The following is a 27,063-nucleotide window of genomic DNA, read 5'->3' on the forward strand; positions in this document are numbered from 1 at the left end:
ACTCTGTCTAACTCACAATCCTCATATGACTGGGTATAGGGACAGGAGCAGGCTTCCAAACAGCATCATCCACACCTGAGAACACTCAAAGACTCTGTAGCCGTCCTATTTTGAAAATAAACACATTTTCCTCTTGACTTGGCACTATAATACAGAGAGAAAGAAGTCATCAAAGTTTGTGACTGTGAGAGGGACACCATGTGGGACTTTACAGAGATGACCCTACTCCTGTCTTTCCTGGTGGCAGTGGCTGTGGCTCAAGGTACGTCAAGTTAATGTCCTCACAATGGCATGTTTATTTGAATTAATGATTGATTGCTATAAATTAGCCTACATAAATCCGAGTTTTCAAATATATATACTTTTTTAAATGTAAACTGTTTTAAGATGTTGCTTAATCTATCCCACAAAAAGTAACTTACATTCATTTGTGCACCTATCAGCAGAATATTTTCCACAATTTTTTTAATAATATATGACACTGTGTTTGTATCATTGCCTTTGTTTGGGATGCCATTTAACTGTCACTGTGGTAAGCAATGTCGTTAGTCAAATGAGAGATGAGAGAAGTCCATGAGAGCCAATTCAACCCTGCACCCTGAACAGCTTCATCGTTCTGACACACTGTCAATGACCCACCGTCTCTAGTAGCACACTCTTGGTTCCTACAGTATATGAGGAAAATAGCGACAGCTCTCACGCTTCGATTTAAACGTTTGAAAATGTTAGTAGAATGGTGTTTATGGTAATTCAATACGTGCACAGATGTCTGTCCCCCTGAACGTTAGAAGGTGAGAAAATAGCCTGTCCCAGTGGATGTCAGTGTTGGACCAACAGTGGTCCTGTAAAGGCTTGGACATACTGATGCTGCTTTTCGACTGTAACACTGGTGTTACATTAGTGAATACGCCCTGATGTAAAACTAGGGACGTTTTGTTCCCATAACTAGGGCTGACTGTGAAGAGCAGAATCAACAAACTCTGCATAATCAAAACAGTAGCTTTGTGAGAAGGTGTTCAAGTTCACAGTAAATATGGTATTGGCACTGACTCTGGCCCTGTATATAGCTTACTTCCATTCTTGTGTTCTTATTTTATTTCTCGTGTGTTTTTGTTCTACTTGACTTTTTTGATTAAAACTACTGCATTGTGAAAGCCAGCAAGAAAGGCATTTCACTGTACTAGCGCATGTGACAATAAAAAGAACTTGAAACTTGAAACAGTGAGCTATTGTTATGTAAATGCCATCTGAAAAGTACCAGTGGCCTGGCTTTGGCCCCAACTGAGAGCAGGTCCACCGGAGCCATGACCCAGTGAAACACGGGCGCCGGCCCGCGTAGATGGAAACAGAAAAGTCTGAGCCTTTTGGGTAAAACACTGGGGTAAATTCTTTATGGAAATGCACCACAATAGCTTTTGCCGGCTGAGAGTACTCAGCACCTCCGAACAGAGTGACGGACGTAATTCTGCGAACCGAGTGCAAAACTGATGTGAAAATGTCAGCAGTCAGACATTCACCAGCGGGTGGTCCCTAAAACACAGCGCGCCGAACGATCGGCAGACGAACAGCAGATCAACATTCAGTGTGCTGTGTGTGGTCTTTTAGGTGTTAGTGGTTTGATCCTACTGTAGCACCATAGGGATGCTGTCTGTCCCTGCAGGGTTATCCCACCTCTGGAGGTGTTAATCATGTGGTGTTAAGTAATCATGTGGTGTTAAGAATGCTCATTTTATTAACACGCTGTCATGTTAATGAGAAGCAGATGGATGTTTGGGGCTCGCTCTGGCCTAGTGGCAACACATGTTTCTCTGACGTTGACTGTACAACGTCCTTGTGGCTGTAGACTAGTTAGAGTATACAGTAAGGCCTAGATTCAATCCGGGACCGAGGAAAATTGACATTAAAAAGGTCATTGCCGATTGAGCCCACATATGCAGCGTTTACCGTGAATGCTGTCTCCGCGATGGGATTGAATCTAGCCTTAAATCTGTTAGAATGGATGGATAGCCCTGGGATTCTTTTAGAATTCAGTGCATGTACAGTCTTGTTTGTACAGAAAAAGTCTCACTCTAACTAGGTGTTTGATAGAATGGACAGTGACGAATTCACTCGCCAACACAATGTGGCAGACGTGGTATTTTGTCCCCATCTCACCTCAATACATTAATCAGTAGCTGCAGACTCCTCGTGGGACTCAATCTGCACTCACCAAGAAAACAAGTAACAACTTTTACTTTTAATTTCCCCTCCTGATGCCTCTCTCACTTTCCCTCCATCATTCTCTTCGTCACGCTCAGCATTCAGAGATTTATGACCTGTTTCTCTATTCGAGGAGACAGCTGCTCTGCTCCTGGATGCTCGGCGCTACTGAGGTGCCGAGACGGACCACTGTGACTGACATTACTCAGTCAGTCAGGCTAAACCTAGTCCTAGGTCTTAGTGGAGTGTTTTATATAGCCAAATGCCAAGAAGGCTGCCTGTAATGAACTGTAATGTTCCGTGGCCGTGCCAGTCTCGAGATAGAGGTGGAGGTGGGCCAACTGGGACCATGAAGAAGCCGTCTCAGAGCTCCAAAATCAATGTTGTCCCGGTGCTAATCGGCCTCATTCAGAGGGACTAGCTAATTCTCCAGATGCTGGCCACAGACTGACTGGAGAGCAGTGATCCAGCTAAACCAGCCACTAGGGAGTCTAGCCCATTGACTTTAATGAGAAAGGGAGGGAGAAGAAAGGGATCAAAGTAAGTCCCTTGTATTCCCATCAATCATCACATCAAGGCCCTTCAAATGAAATGACTCTGGTTTCTCTCCTACCGTTTGATCATGCTGATGTCTGCGTTTAAGGAGCTATGTGCACTAGCATTACTTTCTGAGACATAAGAATAGGCTAATGCTCAAGAAGCAGTTATTTCTCAAGCTCCTGTATAGCCACTGTAGAAGTATAGACAAGCACTTGCAGACATACTGTATTACTGGGAAAATACTATTGAGGCCATTAGTTGTTTTTTTTATAGCTCGAATTAGGACATTTAGTACGGTAGAATAAGTTGACGTGAAAAACACAAAGCCTCTGTTATCCTTTTTTAAATCCCCCCAAATGTTGTGGTTGATTTGCATCATTAGTTAATGTCAGGGGAAAAACTGTGTTCAGGATAATGGACCACAGATGCTGCTGACCAATAATCAATCAGTGGCTCCCAACCAGCCCTGCAGCCAAGAGGGAGGGAGGGAGGGAGTGGAGTGAGAGAAGCAGAGAGGGAGCGAAAGAGCAGACCGTCTGATTCTTCCACTACAGTACATCTCAGCCAGAGTATGGGCCAAAGAAACAAAACAGCTTCCACATGTTTGCAAGGCCATGGCATAAACACTCATTCACACAGACACGCACACATCAAAAACCCTTACTTTCTGTTCTGGGCAATCATTTATGTCCATTAATCCATACTGGAAGGCAGAATTGACTTTTCAGCCCAATGGTTTGCCACAAACCCTTTTCTAAATAAAATGCTTTTGATTTTGGACAAATACCTCCTTATTACCTAAATCCAAATAAGGCCAGGCTCTGTAACAGATGTTTCCAGGGCTCTAACGCTTCACTGCACATGCCTGTTATTACACTTAACTGTGGGGCTGAGGCATGGCAAAGCTGCATCAACACTGTGTGGAGAGATGCTCAGCGTTCAGCCCAACGCTCATCCGCCACTCCATCCAAGCCATTTCATAACACAGAAAAGTGTTTTTACATTTTCTTCTTGTAAAGGCTCTGGAATATTTTAAACAGCCTCCAGACCTGCTGAAAAGCCTGTGTCTCTGCCAACCCACATCTGTCTGGGCTGCCTGTCTAATCTGACTGAAGTCTGTCTCTGGGTAATCACACTTCACAAACATGTACTTTTATTTTCCTGAAACGTTTTATTAGCATGAGGCAATGGCCAAGTGTGCATGCTGCTCTGTCGAGGAAAACACCCTGCTGAGCTGCTGAGAAGGCAACAGGAGAATACCCCTTAGAAGGCCCTGCAGTATTAATAGATGGTTTTGTCCTTGTGTACCCTTTATCTAAAGCACAGCACCACATTAAAAGCAGCTTTATGACATGAATGGGAGAATGGTGAACACGCACCTCAAATAGCAGCGCTCCCAGAATAAGGAGCAGAGGCCAGTAGGTACAACAACGCCAGGCATACCAGACATTGGCACCAGGATGGCCAAGCCAAGGCAGTTCGGGTGCAGTGGGTTGCCAGCATTACAGAGACAATACTGAGGCTGGCAAAGAAATTCCAACACCCAGTTGAGAGTCCCCCTTCATGACTAATAGAACATTGCCTGGTATTCAGCTTTATTAAGATAATATAGCCTGTGTGTCTATAGTAAGGGGGAGAAAGAGGGTCTGTTAATAGGTCCAGAAACATACTTGGAGTCGTTGTTAATGTATTGTTTCCATTACATGGGACTATACTTTGACCTTTTCCAGTATCTTGTTACTGGGTTGGTGTTTTACGAGGGTGGTGGCGGGGTAGGAGAGAGGCCTCTATTAGGGAAGGTTAACCAGGAGTATAGACCTCAAACAGAGGAGAAAATCCGGTTAAGTTTAATTGTGTTTCCTCACACATAAGTGTGTTTTAACACATTTTAGATGAAGCAAAGCCACTCACGTACCATTATCATGAAACAGCGCAGATAAAATCAGTGGCTTTTTAAATTCACATATAAAGTGTTAACAAGGCACTCAAAGGAACGTTAACTAGTCAAAGTCAACCACTGGAACCGAGGCCAGTGCACTTAGACACCTGCCATAGCTGAATACAGAACATAATGTGGCCCTTTGATCAAATATGAATTCCTACATAAAATGCCCTAATGCACCTCATAAAACTACTCTTGTAATCTTTTAACGGTTGAGGTTGCATTATGGAACATCTTGAAGTGGTAAGTGTAAGCAATGTGTCCCTGTTGGAGTAGCCACAGCCTGTAATAGTGCAGCTCTCTGTCCAGTAGATTGTTACATCAAAACCCTGCCCCTTCCAACAACAAAAACCAAACAATATCTCTGTTTCTAATTTCCAAAAGCAGGAAGTAGAATAGGCACAACCCCACACAATTAACTAACAATGGCATTGGCACTTACATACACTCCCTGTAACAGACTGCTTTAAAATCGAATCAAATCAATGTTCATTTACTGCGACAAGGTCACTCGGACGTGTGTCCAAACCCAACATGTATCCACTCATTAATGTTGGAGTTGTTTTCCTCCACAGTTCATCTAGTAATGATTAGGAAAGCTACAGAGAGAGAAAGAGAAACTGTTAGAGGTAGTTTGCTGCATGGGCATTCACATCTGCGCTGCAGAGGTTGTGTGGAGAGACATTTGTTTCTATTTATCCAGTCATTCCATCATGTCAATGAAGCAAAACTGATATCAAGTATGAAAACCCCTGTCTATGATCTACAGTATCAAGCTAGATATGAAAAGCCCACCTTGCATTGACTGCAGCCCATTGCTTTCATGTTACAGATACACCTGCCGTATGTAGGCCAATGAGCGTAGCAGTCAGTCTGGTTTAACCAGGCTGCAAAGACTGACCTGGAACTTACTGTACGTAATACAACTTGTAAGACAAGTCATTCACTGGGGTGACCAGCATACTGTGAAAAAATGCTCTAAAGCCATCAAATTGGAAGAGAATCGTGTTGGTGTAACAAAAAAAGAGCCACATTCAGCAATAACAACCAGAGGGACTGGACTGACACGTCCAAAAACTCAGCAGTGTCACTCCTAAAGTGGTAAGCGCTCTCACAGACAGCCAGTCAGGCAGGCCATGAGACAGTCCATGGTGTGAATGGCTTTCTCAGGCCGCAATGGCTTCAGGCACTTGGTTGGGAACCGAAAGAAAGGACACCGCTGTTAGCCCTTTGATGCCTAACGCTGCCGCATATGTGGGGAGTGAATGTAAGTGTGTTTGTGTGTGTAATATCAAAGGGAATGACTGCTGCACTGCTGTCTGTAAAATTCAACCAGCATAATGACAAGTTCAGATGCAGATACAGAGAAGGAAAGAGAAGGCTGTCTTCCCTGTGGCTCAGTTGGTAGAGCATGGTGTTTGCAATGCCAGCATGGTGTGGGTTCGATTCCCATGGGGGGCCAGTAATGAAAAAAAAATAAAAAATGCATGAAATGTATGCATTCACTACTGTAAGTCACTCTGGATAAGAGTGTCTGCTAAATGACTAAAATGTAAAATATAAGGCAGATGTACAGATGACAAAGGGACTGATGGATCTGCTATGGTCAACTGGACCCGGTTCATTGGCTCCTGGTTCTGCTGGTCCGTGCATTCAGAAAGTATTCAGACCACTTGACTTTTTCCCAAATTCTTTACGTTACAGCCTTATTCTAAAACTGATCAAATTATTTTCCCCCCTCATCAATCTACACACAATACCCCATACTGACAAAGCAAAAACAGGTATTCAGAAATCTTGGCAAATTTCTTAAAAATATCACATTTACATAAGTATTCAGACCCTTCAGACTATTTTGTTGAAGCACCTTTGGCAGCGATTATAGCCTCGAGTCTTCTTGGGGTATGATGCTACAAGCTTGGCACACCTGTATGTTGGGAGTTTCTCTTATTCTTCTCTGCAGATCCTCTCAAGCTCTGTCAGGTTGGATGGGGAGCGTCACTGTAAAGCTATTTTCAGGTCTCTCCAGAGATGTTCGATCAGGTTCAAATCTGGGCTCTGGCTGGGCCACTCTGAAGGACATTCAGATACTTGTCCCGAAGCCACTCCTGCGTTGTTTTGGCTGTGTGCTTAGGGTCGTTGTCCTGTTGGAAGGTGAAACTTCGCCCCAGTTGGAGGTCCTGAGCTCTCTGGAGAAGGTTTTCATCAAGGATCTCTCTGTACTTCGTTCCGTTCATCTTTCCCATGATCCTGACTAGTCTCCCAGTCCCGTGCGCTGAAAAACATCCCCACGGCATGATGCTGCCACCACCATGCTTCACCGTAGAGATGGTGCCAGGTTTCCTCCAGATGTGACGCTTGGTATTCAGGCCAAAGAGTTCAATCTTGGATACATCAGACCAGAGAATCTTGTTTCTCAAGGTCTGAGAGTCCTTTAGGTGCCTTTTGGCAAACTCCAAGCGGGCTGTCATGTGCCTTTTACTGAGGAGTGGCTTTTGCGTGGCCACTATAACATAAAGACCGTATTGGTGGAGTGCTGCAGAGACGGTTGTCCTTCTGGAAGGTTCTCCCATCTTCACAGAGGAACTCTGGTGCTCTGTCAGAGTGACCATTGGGTTCTTGTTCACCTGACATGCACTGTCAACTGTGGGAACTTATATAGACAGCGGTGTGCCTTTCCAAATCATGTCCAATCAATTGAATTTACAACAGGTGGACTCCAATCAAGTTGTAGAAACATCTCAAGGATGATCAATGGAAACAGGATGCACCTGAGCTCAATTTCAAGTGTCATAGCAAAGGGTCTGAACACTTATGTAAATAAAGTTTCTAAAAACCAGTTTTTGCTTTGTCATTACGGGGTATATTCTGTAGATTGATGAGAAGAAAATATGTTGTATCAATTTTAGAATAAGGCTGTAACGTAACAAAATGTAGAAAAAGTCAAGGGGTCTGAATGCATTGTATAATATACCATATATACGTATACCAAAACAAAAAAATACTTGTTTTGTGCATGCAGCAAACGGTGAGTAGCATCTTTTTGTTACTTGTATAACTTTATGACCTGGGATGTCTGTCCAGCAAATAGTTTGTCAGAGACTGTATAAAATGTTCGTAATGCGCTCATTATTATTTAGTTAGCATTCTCTATTGGATTATACATGTACTTGTTAGCATTGGTAATCTTCGAATTACAAAGGCTCAGGGGGGGGTATGAAACGAGCGCCCCTTGTGTTCAGTGCCGGTATTACCAAATATCCCGGTATGGTACGACAATTTGGATACCACCCAAGCCTAACACACACACACCTACCTACATCACAACTGCTGCTACCAGACTCTTATTATAATTTCTAAATACTGCACAATTTAAAACACTTGCCCCCAGTCACCCTTTCCCCAAAACAAACGTGTAAATATTGGACTATAAAATGTGCCTTCCTTTATTATACTTATGCTAAAATGTTTATTCTATTCTACTGAGACATTTACTTTATGTTCATATTCTTATCTTTTATTATTGTTGTTGCATTGTCGAGATGGAACCTGCAAGTAAGCATTATGTTGGATCGTGTATCTCGTACATACGACTAATAAAACTTCAAATTTGCTCAAACCCTAGATCCCATTCCGAGCACTCCGTTCCCCCACCTCTGTTCTGTTGACCATCCCACCCCTACATGAGGGCAGCTCCCACTCAGCCCAGTCAAAGCCCTTCTCTGTCCTAGCATCCCAGTAGTGGAACAAGCTTCCCCCTAAAGTGAGAACAGCGGAGTCCCTGCCAATCTTTCGAAAACGTCTGAAACCCTACCTCTTTGAAGAGCATCTTAAATAACTCTCACGGAAATGCAAATGTACATTTGGATGGAGCTTTTCCAGACTGATTGCTGACATTTCCCTAGCTAGCAGGGGCAGTAAAATAGAGTCTGGCTTGTCTTTGTTTTCTGGAAACCCAGACACCCCAGGGGCAGTGTACTGAGATCGGGTAACCCACCCCAAGACTACCCTGTGGCCTTCAACCACGGCCCGCGGAGTGAGACGTAGACATTCCTCTCACATTCACAGACACTCAGATAACCTGATGAGAACATGCCGATCACCCACCATTCAGACACGTAGCTCCGCAAAGTAGAAAACCGTCATGCTTCCGCCCCCATAAATCTGGTTCTCCCTGTTGTAAAACGTGGTGGATCCATTGAACAGAGCTCCTGAGGTCACTGTTACAGTGTTACAGTATGGTAGTGGTGCAGGTAAGGTTGGTGGTCATGATGTAATGGTGTATTCATGGTGTAGTTTTCCCCATCCAGGACCCATCTGGAACAGCTCTCTGTTTAAGAAGTGGAGCCAGACAGAAAGGAGCAGGCAGCTGGCCTACAACACGTCGACCGAGCCACAGCAGACCACAGGTGAGTGAGCTCAATCCTAATGCCACCTGGTTTACCAATAGAACCTGGGAGGAAAGAAAACTCACACAACACCGTCTTCTGCACCAGACAGAGGGGTTTACCCCCTTTGATGTACTGAAACTCCTAGACTTTACACACCCATGGTAAGAGCAGAAAATTGACTGTTAATATGTTCAGTTTTATAACATACTAGTAACATTAATCCATACAACCATACAAAATCAGAGTTATGGGTGAAGTCCAATTTTTAGCAAAGGCCAAGGGTGAGACACCATGAGGTTTTTCCCCAATTTATCAACTGAGTTTGAATTGATTTCCAGAAATGAAATGACCTGCCTGTATTGTGTAATTAATGTTCAGTTCCAACTAGACATTCACATTCCATTATGCTTAGATTCAGTCTTGTTTCTTTGAGCAGTCTGGTGAAAAGAAACAATGGTGTTAACTTGTCAGGATCATAGCAGAGCATGGAAATAAGAGTCTATTTTATATTCACGAGTTCAGTTTAACTATTCATTACAAAGTAAGTACAGGAAATTAAAACTAAGTACCTAATGTCACCACAGGGATTAAAATGCACTGGATTTTGATAACTTTGCAAGTGTTTTTAATTGAACAAAGAGATTAGAGAGAGTTCACTTGGTCTGTGTTGAGATTGTCTACCTACAACAGCACAGAGAACACATCCTGATCATGTCCCTCAATAGATCATCTCACTTCGCTCTTGATCCCTCCCAAGGGTCTCGTTCCAATGAAGCAATCTATTATTCAGAGAAAGAAAGATCCATGGTATGTTGCTAATGGAATGTAGTGAGGTTGTTTCTTCACATCTTTGGAAATCCTCAGAGCTGAACATGTGGCAGACAGCGTGCCTCTATCCCTCCCTCCTCATCTGACTGCCTGAGTTGAGACCGCAGGGCTCGGAAAGAGTTTGGTCAACGCAGGCTCCCACTGGGTGACTCAACTCAGCAGAAATGGCAGTAGCAGACTCTTCTCTCAAACGTTGTGACCTTCCTCCTTGTTGTGACCCGTATCTCCCTGTCTTTGTCTCCCTCTAAATGTATGGCAGGCATGACTGAATGGACGTCCTGGTTCAACATCGACCATCCAGGGGGGAATGGAGACTACGAGCGGTTAGAGGCCATCCGGTTCTACTACAGGGAGAGGGTGTGTGTCCGGCCTGTGACCATGGAGGCCCGCACCACAGACTGGGTGGCAGCAGCAGAGACCGGGGAGGTGACCCACTCCAGCCTGGAGAAGGGCTTCTGGTGCATCAACAAGGAGCAGCCCTACGGACGCATCTGCTCCAACTACCACGTCCGCTTCCAGTGCCCACCAGGTACCCACAGACCACCATACTCCCTTCACGTGGGTTACAAGGGCCACTTAACACAGTAGCAGATGCATGGCTTATGGAAACTAATGATCTGTTTGTCTTTTCCCAAACTGTGAAAGAACTGTGCTTGTACATAGTTAAGTAATAGTTATTCTTGCAAACTTCAGGCCAGCTTACTTGAGTCCATTCTATCTCAAATGTGGAGAACTCACTCACCCCTGTCACTCTGTCTTGTTTCTGTGTGTCCAGTTCAGGCCTACTGGACAGACTGGGCCGCCTGGGGAACCTGCTCTGCTACAGCCTGTAATGACGTGGGCATCCAGGTGCGCAAGAGAAAGTGTATGAGCATCCAGCCCCTGCCCCTGCTGCTGGTGCCCCCATGCCAGGGCCACCACACAGAGAGGAGGGAGTGTGCCACCCCGCCATGCGAAGGTGCCCTCCCAACACAACCTAAACATAGACCTACAGCAGGGGTGTCAAACTCATTCCATGGAGGGCAGAGTGTCTGCTGATTTTTGGTTTCTCCTTTCAATGTGTCCAGTTAAGACCTAGACAACCGGGTGAGGAGAGTTCCTAACTACTGTAATCAGTGACCTTCAATCATGTACAAGGGAGGAATGAAAACCCGCAGACACTCGACCCTTCGTGGAATGAGATTGACACGTGACACCATGCCAATCTTTAACATCAAGTCAATCATTATCATGGACCTTTTACCTAATTCATCCTCTGCCAAGAGACATTCAGCTGATCAGAGTCATCACTGACATGAAGACAATCAGTATCATTCAACTGTAGCCAACAGATCTGAGATGTAGCAGTAGGTACATTAGCCGTTCGGTTGTTTAATAAGTACAGGGACTACGCCCACAGTAGAGCCTTTGGCAGCAGTATAGTTTCTCACACATAAAAGCCTCTTCTCTCTAGGTGTCACATTTTTCCTAACTTCTCCCGAACAGGGGCTTCTTTCAATTATCTGTCACTGTCGTAAACACACCTGTTGACGTTTTTAAAGCTCCAAGGGCTTTGATCAGGAGGAGGCTGTCACTGTGCACTTTCCTCGCTAAGGGGAATCAGTAGCAGCACTGTCTCTGCTCTATCCCATAGAGAGGAGGAAACTACCTGACATGTAACACTTTCATCAGTTGACCAGTAGCCTTGCAAAAGTACTGTGATAATACTTTTACAGTGCATCTTTCCTTCCTGCTTTCTTTAAAGCTACAGTTACAGTTCAGTTACAGTTGTGTATCATCTGGATCGTTAATGTTTACTTTCTGTTATATGACTAGCCAAGTGGACTCATTGGAGTCCATGGGGAGCGTGCTCGGTGACCTGTGGCAAGGGTCGCAGGATCAGGAGGAGGACCTGTGTGAGAACCTCTGTGACAGTGCAGTGTGTGGGACGAGCGGCGGAAATCCAGAAATGTGGGAAAAATCCATGCCCATGTAAGTTGTAAATATAAAGAGACAGAGAATATGACTGTGAAATCAAAATAACAATTCTAATCTAATGTGTAAAAGTATACTGAATGTATTGTGTGTGGGTGTTTATGTGTATGTCTGTGTATCTGCAGCCAATTGTAAGCGCGAGTGTCCCAAAGGTCGGCCCAGTGAGGACTGCAGTCGCTGTGTGTGTGAGGGCCACGTGCTCCAGGGAGAGGTCCTCAGTATGTCCGGTGTCCCTGTAGCGGGGGCCAGGATAGCGCTGGCCAGCCAGCCCAAGATCATCCACGCCCGCACTGACTCCAAGGGCCTCTTCAGACTCCCAGGGGTCTGCTCCAGCTCCCCCACCCAGCTCTACATTCACAAGGAGAAGTTTGCCCCCATTACCGCCTCCACCTCCAGCAACAGCACTGGGTCATCCTGGGTACGGGCGGTCCTAAAGTCTGCAGGCGAGTCACGCTTAATAAAATTAACAAACAAAAGGCCAATGATAAAGTATGTTCTCTGTGATCTTACTACTGGGTTGAGCCAGTCAGTCTGTCTGTATAGCCATCCAACCACTAGAGTCAAACTAGGGGAAGGACGTGTAAATCAACATTCTGGACCACTAGAGGACAGTCTGAAGTAGTTGAGACCATTACACGCAAATACACTATATATACAAAAGTATATGGACAACACTTCAAATGAGTGGATTTGGCTATTTCAGCCACACCCATTGCTGACAGGTGTATAAAATTGAGCACTCAGCCATGCAATCTTCATAGACAAACATTGGCAGTAGAATGGTCTTACTGAAGAGCTCAGTGACTTTCAACTTAGCACCTTCATAGGATGCCACCTTTCCAACAAGTCAGTTCGTCAAATTTCTTCCCTGCTAGAGCTGACCAGGTCAACTTTAAGTGCTGTTACTGTGAAGAGGAAACGTCTAGGAGCAATAATTGCTCAGTCGCGAAGTGGTAGGCCACACAAGCTTACAGAACGAGAGCGCAGAGTGCTGTAGCATGTACAAATCGTCTGTCCTCGGTTGCAACACTCACTACCGAGTCCCAAACTGCCTCTGGAGGCAACGTCAGCACAATAATTGTATGTCGGGAGTTTCATGAAGTGGGTTTTCATGGCCAAGCAGCCGCACACAAGCCATGTGCAACGCAAAGCGTCGGCTGGAGTGGTGTCAAGCTCGCCGCCATTGGACTCTGGAGCAGTGGAAACATTCTCTGGAGTGATGAATCACGCTTCACTGTAACGTATGGTGGAGGAGGAATAATGGTCTGGGGCTGTTTTTCATGGTTCAGGCTAGGCCCCTTAATTCCAGTGAAGGGAAATATTAACTCTACAATGACATTTTAGACAATTCTGTGCTTCCAACTTTGTGACAACAGTTTGAGGAAGGCCCTTTCCTGTTTCAGCATGACAATGCCCCCACGTACAAAGTGAGGTCCATACAGAAATGGTTTGTCAAAATTGGTGTGGAAGAACTTGACTGGCCTGCACAGAGCCCTGACCTCAACCCCATCGAACACCTTTGGGATGAATTGGAATGCCGACTGCGAGCCAGGCTTCATTGCCTAACATCAGTGCCCGACCTCACTAATGCTCTTGTGGCTGAATGGAAGCAAGTCCCTGCAGCAATGTTCCAACATCTAGGGGAAAGCCTTCCCAGAAGAATGGAGGCTGTTATAGCAGCAACGGGGGGGACCAACTCCATATTAATGACCATGATTTTGGAATGAGATGTTCGATGAGCAGGTGTCCTCATACTTTTGGTCATATAGTGTATATACAGTGAGGTCCGGAATAATTGGATCCATTGATTAAATATGAGCAAAAAACTGTATAAAATAAATATTGCAAATGTATGCCAAACAAAAAACAATGATTGCAAAGTTAAACAAACCATAGAACTCATCAAAAAGACCCCTTCTAACAATATCCGTTGAACATTTTACAAAAACATATTTACTTGAAAAACTGTGCAGATGCAAAGTTTGATAACAGAATGACTGTACTAACAGCACAAACCAGCATTCTGTTACCAAACTCAGCAGTGTTGTTCAAGTAAATGTGTTTTTGTAAAAAAAAATAAAAAAAATCTGGAAACTATTAAAGGTAGTCCTTGTGCATAGAGTTGCATGGTTTAACTTTGCAATCATTGTTTTTTCTATTTGACAAACATTTTAAAGTGAAAAATCTGAGTCTCAGCATCACTCCATAACCGTGGAATTGCCTTACGCTATATTGCATGCACATTTAATTTTTTTGAAATTATATTATTTTATATTAATAAAATTGCTAAGAGAAAGAGATATTTTGTTTATCAGGTAATAAAAAAAATCTCTCAAAATGATAGGGGTCAAAATGATTGGCTCCCCTGTTATCAATATTCCAGCACCCTTCCATTGCGAGGATAACGAGGGATCATTGGGAGGGATCTCAGACTGTTCCTCCATACAGAATCTTTCCAGATCCTTGATATCCTTCATCTGCTCTTATGGACGGCCCTCTTCAATTCAAACCACAGGTCCAGAAACTGAGATGGCCATTGCAACATTTTTATTTTGAGGGTCAATCAACAATTTCTTTGTGGAATTTGATGTGTTCTTGGGGTTTTTGCCTTGTTGGAAGATTACCTTGGGGCCAAGTTTCAGCCTCCCCTTGTTTAGGTCAACGGGCATCATGAACTTTACCAAGTACCAGGACATTTGAGCCAAACACCTGGTTGCCTCTGCCAGGAGGCTGAAAATTGGCCGCAAGTGAATCTTTTAGCAAGACAATACCCAAAGTACACATCAAAATCCACAAAGATATTGATATTTGACCACAAAATCAACATTTTGCAATGGCCATCTCATTCTCCAGACTTGAGCCCCATTGATAACCTGCGGTATGAAATTGTATTAGTCACATACACCAAAAACAACAGGTTTAGACCTTACAGTGAAATGCTTACTTACGAGACCCTAACCAACAGTGCAGTTTAAAAAAAAAACATAAGAGATAAAAGTAACAAGTAATTAAAGAGCAGCAGTAAAAAATAACAATATATACAGGGGGCTCGTAAGAGTCAATGTGCGGGGGCACCGGTTAGTTGAGGTAGTATGTACATGTAGGTAGAGTTTAATTAAAGTGACTATGCATAGATGACAACAGAGAGTGGCAGTGATGTGGGGGGGAGAATAGTCTCGGTAGCCATTTGACTAGATGTTCAGGAGTCTTATGGCTTGGGGGTAGAAGCTATTTAGAAGCCTCTTGGACCTAGACTTGGCGCTCCGGTACTGCTTGCCATGTGGTAGCAGAGAGAACCTTGTATGACTTGGGTGGCTGGAGTCTTTGACAAATTTTAGGGCCTTCCTCTTGTAACAGTGTAGGTTCCGTCCCTCTCTTCGCCCCAACCCGGGCTCGAACAAGGACCCTTGCACACATCAACAACTGACACCCACGAAGCATCGTTACCCATCGCGCCACAAAAGCCGCGGCCCTTGCAATGCAAGGGGAAACCCTACTTCAAGTCTCAGAGCGAGTGACGTCACTGATTGAAACGCTATTAGCGCGCACCACCACTAACTAACTAGCCATTTCACATTGGTTACACTCACCCCCCTTTTGACCTCCTCCTTTTCCACAGCAACCAATGATCCGGGTCAACAGCATCAATGTAACAGTGTAGGTTCCGTCCCTCTCTTCGCCCCAACCCGGGCTCGAACCAGGGACCCTTGCACACATCAACAACTGACACCCCACGAAGCATCGTTACCCATCGCGCCACAAAAGCCGCGGCCCTTGCAACGCAAGGGGAAACCCTACTTCAAGTCTCAGAGCGAGTGACGTCACTGATTGAAACGCTATTAGCGCGCACCACCGCTAACTAACTAGCCATTTCACATCGGTTACACTCTGACACCACCTGGTATAGAGGTCTGGATGGCAGGAAGCTTGGCCCCAGTGATGTACTGGGCCGTTCGCACTACACTCTCTAGCATCTTGCGGTTGGAGGCCGAGCAGTTGCCATACCAGGCAGTGATGCAACCAGGCAGGGTGCTCTCGATGGTGCAGCTGTAGAACCTTTTGAGGATCTAAGGACCCATGCTAAATCTTTTCAGTCTCCTGAGGGGGAATAGGTTTTGTCATTCCCGCTTCAAGAACGTCATGGTGTGCTTGGATCATGTAAGTTTGTTGGTGATGTGGACACCAAGGAACTTGAAGCTCTCAACCTGCTCCACTGCAGCCCCGTCGATGAGAATGGGGGCATGCTCGGTGTTAAGTTCATGTTTTAAGTATCCCTATATTTCTGTTATTACGGGGCTATCACTCAGTCAAGAGTGCGCCTGCGCAGGAAATTAGTTTGTGGATGGACCTAGCCGTGAGTGTAATGGCTACCTTGTAGTGTGTTCATACAGTATAGTAAACTTTGTTAAACTGTAACCTTGTCCGTTGTGTCATTTCGAGTTAACATTGGTAGCAGAGGATGGCTAATAACTACAATGTGCCACCTCGCTTCGACGAGAAGAGGTCGTATGAAAGTTGGAAAAATGAACTTGGAATCTGGACACGGGTTACTAATCTGGACGCGAAAAAGCAAGCACTTGCGGTGGTATTATCGCTCGAGGGAAGAGCAAGAGATACAGCACTGGAAATATCCGTTGAGGATTTGAACAATGATGATGGTATGGGAACTTTGATCAGAGCACTGGATTCTGTATTTCTTAAAGAAGAGAAAGACCGTGCCTACGAGGCATATTCAAACTTTGACAGTGTTTCGAGAGATATTTCGGTTGCAATGACGGACTACATCATTGATTTCGAACAAAGGTACAATAGGATGCGCAAGTACGACATGGTTCTCCCGGATGCAGTGTTAGCTTTCAAGTTGCTAGATACTGCCTGTCTAGATGGTAGGGAGAAACAGTTGGCTTTGACTGCTTGTACTGTACTGACTTTTGCATCAATGAAGTCGGCACTAAAAATAATAATTTTTGGTGAAAAGACGTCTGTCGCGCCGTTAACAGACGGAGCATATTACACTGAGCAGCAGAGAAAAGGCGCCAAAAAGTCACGTTCTCAAGACAACCTGAAGAGGGCGCCATTTCCCGGAACAAATCCACTGGACAAATATGGAAGGAGATCAAAATGTGCTGTTTGTCAAAGCACTTACCATTGGGTTAAAGACTGTCCTCATAAAAATGAACAAGTTAAACTAACAGAGGAAAATGTAAACACAGATATAGAGCAGTGTAACATTACACTTGTTTTCAAATGAATCTGCTTCTGATACTGAGATTTTTATAGTTGAATCCTTAGGATCTGCTGTGATTGATACTGCATGTACACGGACAGTGTGTGGTGCAAAATGGCTTGATAGCTATGTTAGTGAACTAAATATGAAAGAAGTACAAAATATGATTGACACACCAAGCAACAGAGCTTTCAAATTTGGAGATGGGAGAATTGTCCATTCTACCAAGAGAGTTAAGATACCAGCAAAAATTGGTCAGACTAAGTGTCACATTGAGACAGAGGTGGTCCCTACAGATATCCCCTTACTATTAAGCAAAGCTTCCCTCAAGAAGGCAGGGGCTGTACTAGACATAAAAAATGACAAGGCAGTGATGTTTAAACAACCAGTGACTCTTGAACTTACTACCTCAGGCCACTATTGTGTAAACATTTTAGACAAAGACATCACACAGAGTCCATGCAAAAATGAGATTCGGACAGACACAGAGCACATGGAGATTCTGACAGTCACAGAGAACATGAACACAAAAGAAAAACACAAAGTGTTGTTAAAGCTTCACAAACAGTTTGGACATGCTACAGTTGACAGACTTCAGAAGTTACTCAGCATTTCAGGGAATAATGATGATGAGAGTATTTCCATTCTACAGCAGATAGTTAACAATTGTGAGACATGTCAAAAATACAGTAAACCTAAGCCCAAACCAGCTGTTGGTTTGCCACTAGCTTCCAAGTACAATGAAACAGTGGCTGTAGATCTACATGAGTTAGCACCAAGTGTGTGGTACCTTCACATAATCGACCACTTCACACGCTTCAGCGCTGGAAGCATTGTGAATACAAAGAAACCCAGTGACATCGTCAGGCACTTCATGCATTCCTGGGTAAGTGTGCATGGTCCTCCCCAGAAATTGTACAGTGACAATGGAGGAGAATTCAATAATAATGAAATAAGAGAAATGGCAGAGAAATTCAACATGGAAGTAAAGACAACTGCTGCATACAGTCCATGGAGCAATGGACTTCTGGAGAGACACAATCAAACACTCACAGAGATCATGCTGAAAGTGAAGCAAGACAATGGATGTGACTGGAACACAGCCCTAGATTGGGCTTTGATGGCAAAAAACTCAATGCACAATGTTCATGGTTACAGCCCATACCAACTAGTGTTCGGGCAGAACCCTAATCTTCCCTCTGTACTGGTTGACAAGCCACCAGCACTAGAAGGGGCCAGTGTGAGTGCATGGGTGGGACAGCACCTGTCAGCACTACATGCAGCGAGAAAAGCGTTCACTGAAGCAGAGTGCTCAGAAAGAATTCGCAGGGCTCTGCGTAAACAGCTACGACCCACCGATGAGAAGTACGAAGCTGGAGACAAAGTGTACTACAAACGAGTTGACTGTCAAGAGTGGAAGGGACCGGGAGTAGTCATTGGCCAAGATGGTGTGGTGATATTTGTGAGGCACGGAGGCATCATTGTCAGGGTGCATCACTCAAGATTGCGGAAAGTAAATAATCAACAAGATAGAGGGGCTGTTGCTGAGAATCATCCTAATGAAAAGGAGACAGTAACAGACACAAACCTACCAGATGTCACATCCAATGATATGGACACTGAAACTGACACAGGAAATGGATCAGAGACCTTCAACCATGCCACAGATAATACTGTTGAGCGTTCAAATGAGGAAAACATTCAACAACAGCCACATGTGTTAAGAGAACATGGTTGTTCCAATCTGAAAACTGGACAAACTGTTAAATACATGGACAGAGAAAGTGGTATTCCACATACAGCAACCGTCATTGGACGAGCAGGAAAAGCCAAAGGAAAACACCAGAACTGGTACAACTTGCAGTACTCTGAACCAGTTACACTTTCTGGTACAACAGGGTCAGCTGACCTGTCACTTGTAGATCATCTCAGAATTGAACCAATGGAAAATCGAAAAAAACAGAATGACATTCAAAATGATGATGTACTTGAAACAAAGGACGTGTCATTTGACTCAGCTAAGCTAGATGAGCTCAGTAATTGGAGGAAAAATGGAGTGTTTGGGGAAGTTACAGACATTGGCCAAAAATGTGTCTCAACAAGGTGGGTGTGTACCCTTAAAGAGTCCTTAACTGGAATAGTGCCTAAAGCACGTCTAGTGGCTAGAGGTTTTGAGGAGCTGGCTGCTAAACAACTCCCAAAAGACTCACCGACATGCGCCTCAGAGTCACTCAGATTGCTGATGTCCGTGATCTGCCAGAAAAAATGGAAACTTAATTCCATAGACATCAATTCTGCATTTTTGCAGGGAACAGAGCTGTCAAGGGACATTCACATCCGACCTCCACCTGAAGCTAAATGCGAAGGAACACTGTGGAAACTAAAGAAGTGTGTGTATGGACTGGCAGATGCATCACTCTACTGGTACAACAAAGTCAAGGCAACAATGCTGAGTACAGGTGGAAAACTGTCACAAGTGGATCCTGCTGTCTTCTATTGGCTTGATCAAGACTGCAGTGTGACTGGAGTACTTGCCTGTCATGTTGATGACTTTATCTGGGGTGGCTCACAGACCTTTGCTACAACTGTGATTCCACACCTCAAATCTGTTTTCCAGGTCGGCCGTGAGGAGCATGATAATTTTTGTTATGTTGGCATAGAGTTTATTACAGTTGATGGGACAATACTGATGCAACAGGAGAGCTATATCAAGAATCTTCAACCCATTCACATGGATTCTTCAAGAGCCGTACAAAGGAATTCCCCTCTATGTGGAATTGAAGCTGATCAATTGAGGTCAAAGATAGGACAAATTTTATGGGTTGCTAGACAGAGTAGACCTGATGTAATGTTTGATGGTTGCAACTTGGCATCTAACACAAAACACGCCACTGTACAAACCATTCATGAGGCAAACAAAGTTGTTCGTAAACTGAAATCACAACAAGTGACTTTAAAGTTTCAGCATGTTGGAAAAGATGACTCTTTGAAACTAGTTGTCTTCAGTGATGCTTCGCTAGGGAACCTTACAGATGGAGGCACACAAGGTGGACATCTAATCGTGTTAATGGATGAAGGAGGAAGATTCTCGCCTATCTGTTGGCAGTCAAAAAGGATCAGAAGGGTTGTCCGAAGCACACTTGCTGGAGAAAAACTTGCTCTTGCGGATGGAATTGACAATGCGATCTTTCTTGCAACTCTGTTCTCAGAGCCTACCACTGGTGAGACAAAACGGCACATTCTACCTGTAGTTTGTGTCACTGACAACTACTCATTAGTTGATGCTTTGAAGTCAACCAAGTCTGTCACAGAGAAAAGACTTCGTCTTGAGATTAGCAGCATCAAGGAACTTATTCAAGCACAGAGAATCCAGCGGATTCTGTGGTCGACCACAAAGGAACAGCTTGCTGACTGTCTGACTGAAAAAGGAGCATCCGGTCTTGTGCTCCTACAGGCTCTCAGTAATGGAAAGTGGCAGCTTGAGTAATACAAATAAAAACTGTCACACAACCCATTTGTAATGGGGAACTTAAATAATACTTGGACATTTAATTATGTTGTTGATGTTTAATTTGTCTTTAAAGAAAAGGGGGAGATTGTTAAGTTCATGTTTTAAGTATCCCTATATTTCTGTTATTACGGGGCTATCACTCAGTCAAGAGTGCGCCTGCGCAGGAAATTAGTTAGTGGATGGACCTAGCCGTTAGTGTAATGGCTACCTTGTAGTGTGTTCATACAGTATAGTAAACTTTGTTAAACTGGAACCTTGTCGTTGTGTCATTTCGAGTTAACACTCGGTCCTCTTTTTCCTGTAGTCCACAATCATCTCCTTTGTCTTGATCACATTGAGGGACAGGTTGTTGTCCTGGGACCACATGGCCAGGTCTCTGACCTCTTCCCTATAGGTGGTCGCGTTGTTGTCGGTGATCAGGCCTACCACCATTGTCATCGGCAAATTTAATGATGGTGTTGGAGTCGTGCCTGACCGTGCGGTCATGAGTGAACAGGGAGTACAGGAGTGGGCTGAGCACGCACCCCTGAGGGGCCCCTGTGTTGAGGATCAGAGTGGCGGATGTGTTGTTACCTACCCTTACCATGTGGGGGCGGCCCATCAGGAAGTCCAAGATCCAGCTGCAGAGGGAGGTGTTTAGTCCCAGGGTCCTTAGCTTAGTGATGAGCTTTGAGGGCACTATGGTGTTGAACGCTGAGCTGTAGTCAATGAATAGCATTCTCACATAGGTGTTCCTTTTGTCCAGGTGGGAAAGGGCAGTGTGGAGTGCAATAGAGACTGCATCATCTGTGGGTCTGTTGGGGCGGAATGCAAATTGGAGTGGGTCTAGGGTTTCTGGGAATTGAAGATGGCCGTCCATAAGTGCAGATGAAGGATATCAAGGATCTGGAAGGAATCAGTATGGATGAATGGTCTAAGATCCCTCTCAATATGTTCTCCAATCTCATTAAACATTGTGACAACTGCTGATGTAAAAAGGGCTTTATAAAATACATTTGATTGATTAACATTTGATTGAAAAGGCTCAGTTTTGTTATTCTCGCAATGGGAGAGTGCTGCACTATTGAAAACAAAGATTATGATTTTTTTTGTATTACTTGTTAAAAATATTTGTAAAAATCTATGTTTTTGAGCATACAATATAGTTCAGTATTTGTATTTATTTAATGCAGTATTTTTTGCGCATCTTTATCAAGGGATCCAATAATTCCAGACCCCACTATGTGGAAACTAAATAAACACAGGTGCAGTTACAGGGGCAGTATTTTAACCATAATCACACCCCAATCATTTTTCATAAGTACGGAGACCAACAAGAGTTTAAACTGTAGGCCTGAATAAGTTTTATGGAATCATGATGCCAGGTTTTTAAGGATTTGTTTCCTACTGCTTTGCAGAGAAGCCATATGTTGTAAAGCACCCGGAGGACAAAGTGCGCTACGAGGGACAGCGTGTGATGTTGTGCTGCAAGGCAACAGGGTCGCCTATGCCAGACAAATACTACTGGTAAGATAATGCATTTACTTTTAAATGCCGGAAAAATCCTCCAAGTTTTATTTTAATCATGGCTAGATGCCATTATTTAAAATTGCAAAATAGCTTATTAGAATGTTCTGTATAACTTTTGAATGGCATGTTCTCCTTTCCAGGTACCATAATGGGACCCTACTGGATAGGAATGTGTTTAAATACGAAGAGGATCTGGTGTTGAGAGGCCTAAAGCCAGAGCAGACTGGACATTACTACTGTAAAGCCAGCAGCCAAACAGGCAGCAGCAAGTCTTCGCAGGCATTCCTCACTGTTATCGGTATGTATAGACCTTATCCATCAAATCCTATACTAACTGTACCTATACTGTACTTGTAGAAATGGACAGTATGGGAAGGATGCTGGAGTAAACTGAATGAGAAAGATTAAAAAAATGAATTTAAAAATCTGCAAATTTTACTGTATCTGTTACAACTAAAACAAAATACACCCAAGGAAAATAAGATCATTAAATATCAAGGGCCCCAGAATCTGGCAGCACGTGGAACAGTAAGGTTTTATGTTTACATTGGTCGAAAGCAGCCTTGTCTAAACAAATATTCTTTACAGAGAGATCCTGGACACAGTAAAAACCCAAATCCCAGTTCTCCAGAGCTCCCCGTATTGAAGTGAAATCCAAGATTGACAATAAATCCGGTTCCTTTTTTTTGTCAAGTCAGAGAAGTATGCGTTTCCACATCCGTGCGGGATAGATACACATTGTGCATATTCCCCAGTTGCTTGTTAGCCACGATATAGATTCACAAATAGGGAGTGTGCTAAAGCAATCAGCCCCGGGCTACAGCCTGAGAGATTTGCCCCTGTGACTAGAACAACAACACCTGGAACATCAAGGCTCTGAGTGGAGAATGATGAACCTGCTTCACACTACCAGCCCAGTGTGGTTCCCTTCACTAGGGAACATTAGGCTACACTCCAGTTAATTAATAACACATTCAATTCAATCATATTAAAAGACAGGACTACAGATGTAGGATCTTCATTTGATCCCCCCCGTTGCAGGAGAACTTTCCTGAAATGCAGGAAATGTCAAACTTGTAGTGTATTTCAGGTTTAAAAAAGCTTCTAAAGTTTGTAATTTCCACTTTGAAATGTCAGACTTTCCATTATGAAAAATGTATCAACCCCTACGAAAATGTCCATTAATTATAATCCACATAATTCAAATATTTTATTGCTGCAGGATTATTTTCCTGCTGTAGCAAACTGTCTCAATTTAAGATCTTACATCTGTACCATTTTCTTATCGTTTCTTTTAGTTGTTGTAATTTTAATTACTTTTTGAAAGAACGCAAAGGGACCAGGGACGGAAATTACACATTGGGCTAATCAGACTGTTCCATCTGTCTGCAATAATCTTCTTATTTGGAGGATGGGGAGTTTAACAGGAACGCTGGAGCGTATACTCAGCCATGATGTCATGCTGAGTATACATTTTGCCAACATTTGGGTAAACAAAAATATTTTCTTTCTAATTTCCATCTGGATGGTTGGTGAACAAATGTTCTCCTGAAGTTCACATCTAATTACCTCATTATGAATGATTTGTAGTGCAACTTGGCTAATCATGGTTGTCGCTCAGCATGTGGACAGAGAGAACGTGTGTTTAAGTGAACACTTTACATTGCGTATCCTTTACCATGTAGTTACCTGCATTGTACCTTGATAACCACAATGCAATTAAAAAGAATTACATAACCTACAGCCTATAACCTATAAGAACAACACTACTCTTTTTTCCACCGATAATAAAGGAAACCTCTAAATGTTGTTCATATTACCATAGTTACAGGTATTGTTATTGCATACTAATTACACTAATGCTCCCTATGAAAATGAAATTCTAGGTAATTACATGTTAATGTGAAGTGTGACAGAGTGGGCCATTTGCATAAATGTTTTGTATGAAATAAGTGAATGAGTAAATGTACTGCTATATGCGCATATGTTTACTGCCATTAAACATAAGTGTATTCTCATTGCTAACTCTATGTGCTGTGTATTCCACAGCTAAAGGTACACCGGCATGCAACCCCACTCCTGAGAACCACCTCATCAGACTGCCCATGGACTGTGTTCAGCCTGGGACGGACTCTAAGTTATACAACGCCGGCCGCTGCCCCCACAATAAGTGTGCAGGCTCCCTGGACTTCGACCTGCGCTGCAGGGATGGAGGTGGCTACTGCTGTGGGGTCCAGAAGATGGAGAGCCGGGTAATAGACTGTGGGAGCTACAGCCTGCCCATCAAGGCTGTAACTGAGTGTGGCTGCCAGAAGTGTGTAGTGCCCAAGGTGCTAGTACGTGGCAGGGTGGTCACAGCAGACAACGATGAACCACTGCGTTTTGGGCACATGTACATTGGCAAGGAGAGAGTAGGCACCACAGGGTACAAAGGAGGCTTCACACTCAATATAACCCCAGACACAGAGAGGCTGGTAGTCAACTTTGTGGATCCCACGCAGAAGTTCATTGACACTCCTAAGGTGTTTATCTTCGACAGGAGAGGGGGGTCTGTTTACCATGACGTGAAGGTGATGAGAAAGCAGGAACCTATTGATATCAATGCTGGAGAGACAAATACCATTGACTTAGGAGAAATTAAAGGGGAGGACCCTATTGGACAGATCGTCATACCTCCAAATTCTTTCCACAAGAATAATGGGGAGGTTTACAAAGGTACAGTGAAAGCCAGTGTCACCTTCATTGACCCCAGGAACATCACCACAGCTGCTGCAGCTCCTGGTGACCTCAGCTTTGTGGACGATGAGGGTGACATGCTTCCACTGAGGACATATGGGATGTTTTCCGTTGACTTCAGAGATGAGGCGAACCAGGAAGTCCTGGGGGCTGGACCGGTCCAAGTACTCCTAGATACGCAGCACGTCAAAATGCAAGCTCACATTCCCAAAATGAAACTGTGGTCCCTCAACCCAGACACAGGCATCTGGGAGGAGGAGAGTGACTTTCACTACACTCAGGCCACATCTGGTGGTAATGGGAGGAGCAAGCGAGAGGAGCGTACTTTCCTTATAGGTAACATGGAAATCAGGGAGCGTCGACTTTTCAACCTGGACGTGCCTGAGAACCGCCGCTGCTACGTCAAAGTGCGAGCGTACATGAATGACAAGTTCCTGAACACTGAGCAGCTGGAAGGTGTGGTCATCAGCCTGATAAACTTGGAGCCCAAGCCTGGCTTCTCCTCTAACCCCAGAGCATGGGGTCGCTTTGACAGTGTGATAACCGGACCTAATGGAGCTTGCCTGCCAGCCTTCTGTGATGCCCGGGTGCCTGATGCTTACACAGCTTATGTCACAGGAATTATGGGTGGTGAAGAGCTGGAGGCAGCTCCCTCAACCCCCAAGATGAACCCAAACATCATTGGAGTGACTCAGCCATACTTAGACAAGATAGACTACCAGCGTTCAGACCACGATGATCCAGCTCTCAAGAAAACAGCCTTCAGAATCAACTTGGCAAAACCCAACCCCAACAATGTGGAAGAGACCAATGGACCAATATACCCCTATCAGAGTTTAATAGACTGTGAAAATGCTGGAGTCGATGCCAACCACTTCCGATTCTTCAGAGTGGAAAAGGACAAATACGAATACAATGTTGTGCCCTTCCAAGAGAACGACTTAACATCGTGGACGGGTGACTACCAATCCTGGTGGCCCAACCCTCAGGAGTTCAGGGCTTGCTACATCAAGGTCAAGATCCAGGGGCAAAAGGAGGTCATGATAAGGTCACAGAACCATGGAGGCACCCACCCTGAGACCGCAGGTCAGCTGTACGGTATAAGAGACATCCGCAGCACCCGTGACATGCATGTGGCCAACACCTCCGCAGCTTGCCTCGAGTTCAAGTGCAGTGGCATGCTCTTCGACCAAGCCGCAGTCGATAGGTCCCTCATATCAGTCCTCCCACAGGGCAACTGTCGGAGAGTGGACATCAACAGCCTGCTAAAAGAGTACCTGACCAAGCACCCCCCTACCTCACCGAACAACGAGTCCCATGCCTTCAACATGCTGGGCCCTGTCGACCCCTTGGGGCACAACTATGGCATTTACACGGTCACAGACCAGAACCCTAGGGTGGCAAAAGAGATCGCCATCGGACGCTGCTTTGACGGTACCTCTGACGGGTTCTCCAGGGAGATGAAGTCAGACACTGGAGTTGCTCTGACCTTCAGCTGCCCAGAAAGGACTGTGACCAGGGAGAGTCTCTTCCAACGCCTCCAGACGAACCCCAGCCAGACTCTTTCTCAGATGGCCCGGGACATGCGGGAGGTGCAGGGGCTGCAGGTCCGGGGAAGGTCCTCCCGGGTGGTGACCTACCCCTCTGGGTCCACCAGCCGCAGATCCAGCTCCTCTCCCAGGAGGAGATCGACGATGCGGGCACAGGACAGGCAGTAGATCTGCCGTTAAGTGAGTTACAAGTTTAAGTTGAGCCACAGAATAAACATTGTTAGTGAGTGTAAAGTTTTCCTAACACCTTTCAATCTACTCTTAGGTCTTTGGGTTGGAAATAAAGAAGATGGCATCCTCACAACCAAAGAATTAAATGTCAAGTTGGGTCAGCTTGGTGATGTTGGATGTGAACTTTCTTTGAACAGCAAGGTACTCTATTGAAACAGTAACCATTCCAGCAAAACCACACAGAGGAGAGAAATTAAGACATGCATTTTCTCTGAAACTTACTTGAAGGGTTTGGCAATAAATATCAGTACTCATTTTATTCTTTGAGAAGAACAAAATTTCTTTAGCTTTCATCAGCCCAGCAAAGGATGTTAATTTAATTGCCGTTTAATAGGCTTTTATGAAGGAAATGACAAATTCAATTTCTGAGAAATCAAATTTATATTTGGATTTGTAGCGTTTCACATTAACCATTGTGGCCGTCT

The 27,063-nt window shown here is 44.3% G+C and overlaps 1 protein-coding gene across 1 annotated transcript; it reads left to right on the forward strand.

Annotated features, from left to right (window-relative positions):
• LOC106613738 (cartilage intermediate layer protein 1) lies at positions 1-26,897 on the forward strand. Its single transcript, XM_014216301.2, has 10 exons — positions 1-262; positions 8,992-9,090; positions 10,160-10,429; positions 10,676-10,858; positions 11,716-11,871; positions 12,000-12,317; positions 22,010-22,118; positions 22,262-22,419; positions 24,171-26,587; positions 26,673-26,897. The coding sequence occupies exons 1-9, from the start codon at positions 199-201 to the stop codon at positions 26,573-26,575; spliced, it is 3,762 nt and encodes a 1,253-aa protein (XP_014071776.1). The 5' UTR covers positions 1-198; the 3' UTR covers positions 26,576-26,587; positions 26,673-26,897.
• Positions 26,898-27,063: the final 166 nt, after the last annotated feature.

The sequence above is a fragment of the Salmo salar genome, chromosome ssa10, assembly GCF_905237065.1.
Source record: "Salmo salar chromosome ssa10, Ssal_v3.1, whole genome shotgun sequence".
In the NCBI taxonomy this organism is placed as follows: Eukaryota; Metazoa; Chordata; class Actinopteri; order Salmoniformes; family Salmonidae; genus Salmo; species Salmo salar.

Coding starts and splice junctions, on each gene's coding strand:
- LOC106613738 (XM_014216301.2), top strand. CDS start 199: ATGTGGGACTTTACAGAGATGACCCTACTCCTGTCTTTCCTGGTGGCA. Junction 9,091..10,159: donor CGAGCCACAGCAGACCACAG/GTGAGTGAGCTC, acceptor AATGTATGGCAG/GCATGACTGAATGGACGTCC. Junction 10,430..10,675: donor CCGCTTCCAGTGCCCACCAG/GTACCCACAGAC, acceptor CTGTGTGTCCAG/TTCAGGCCTACTGGACAGAC.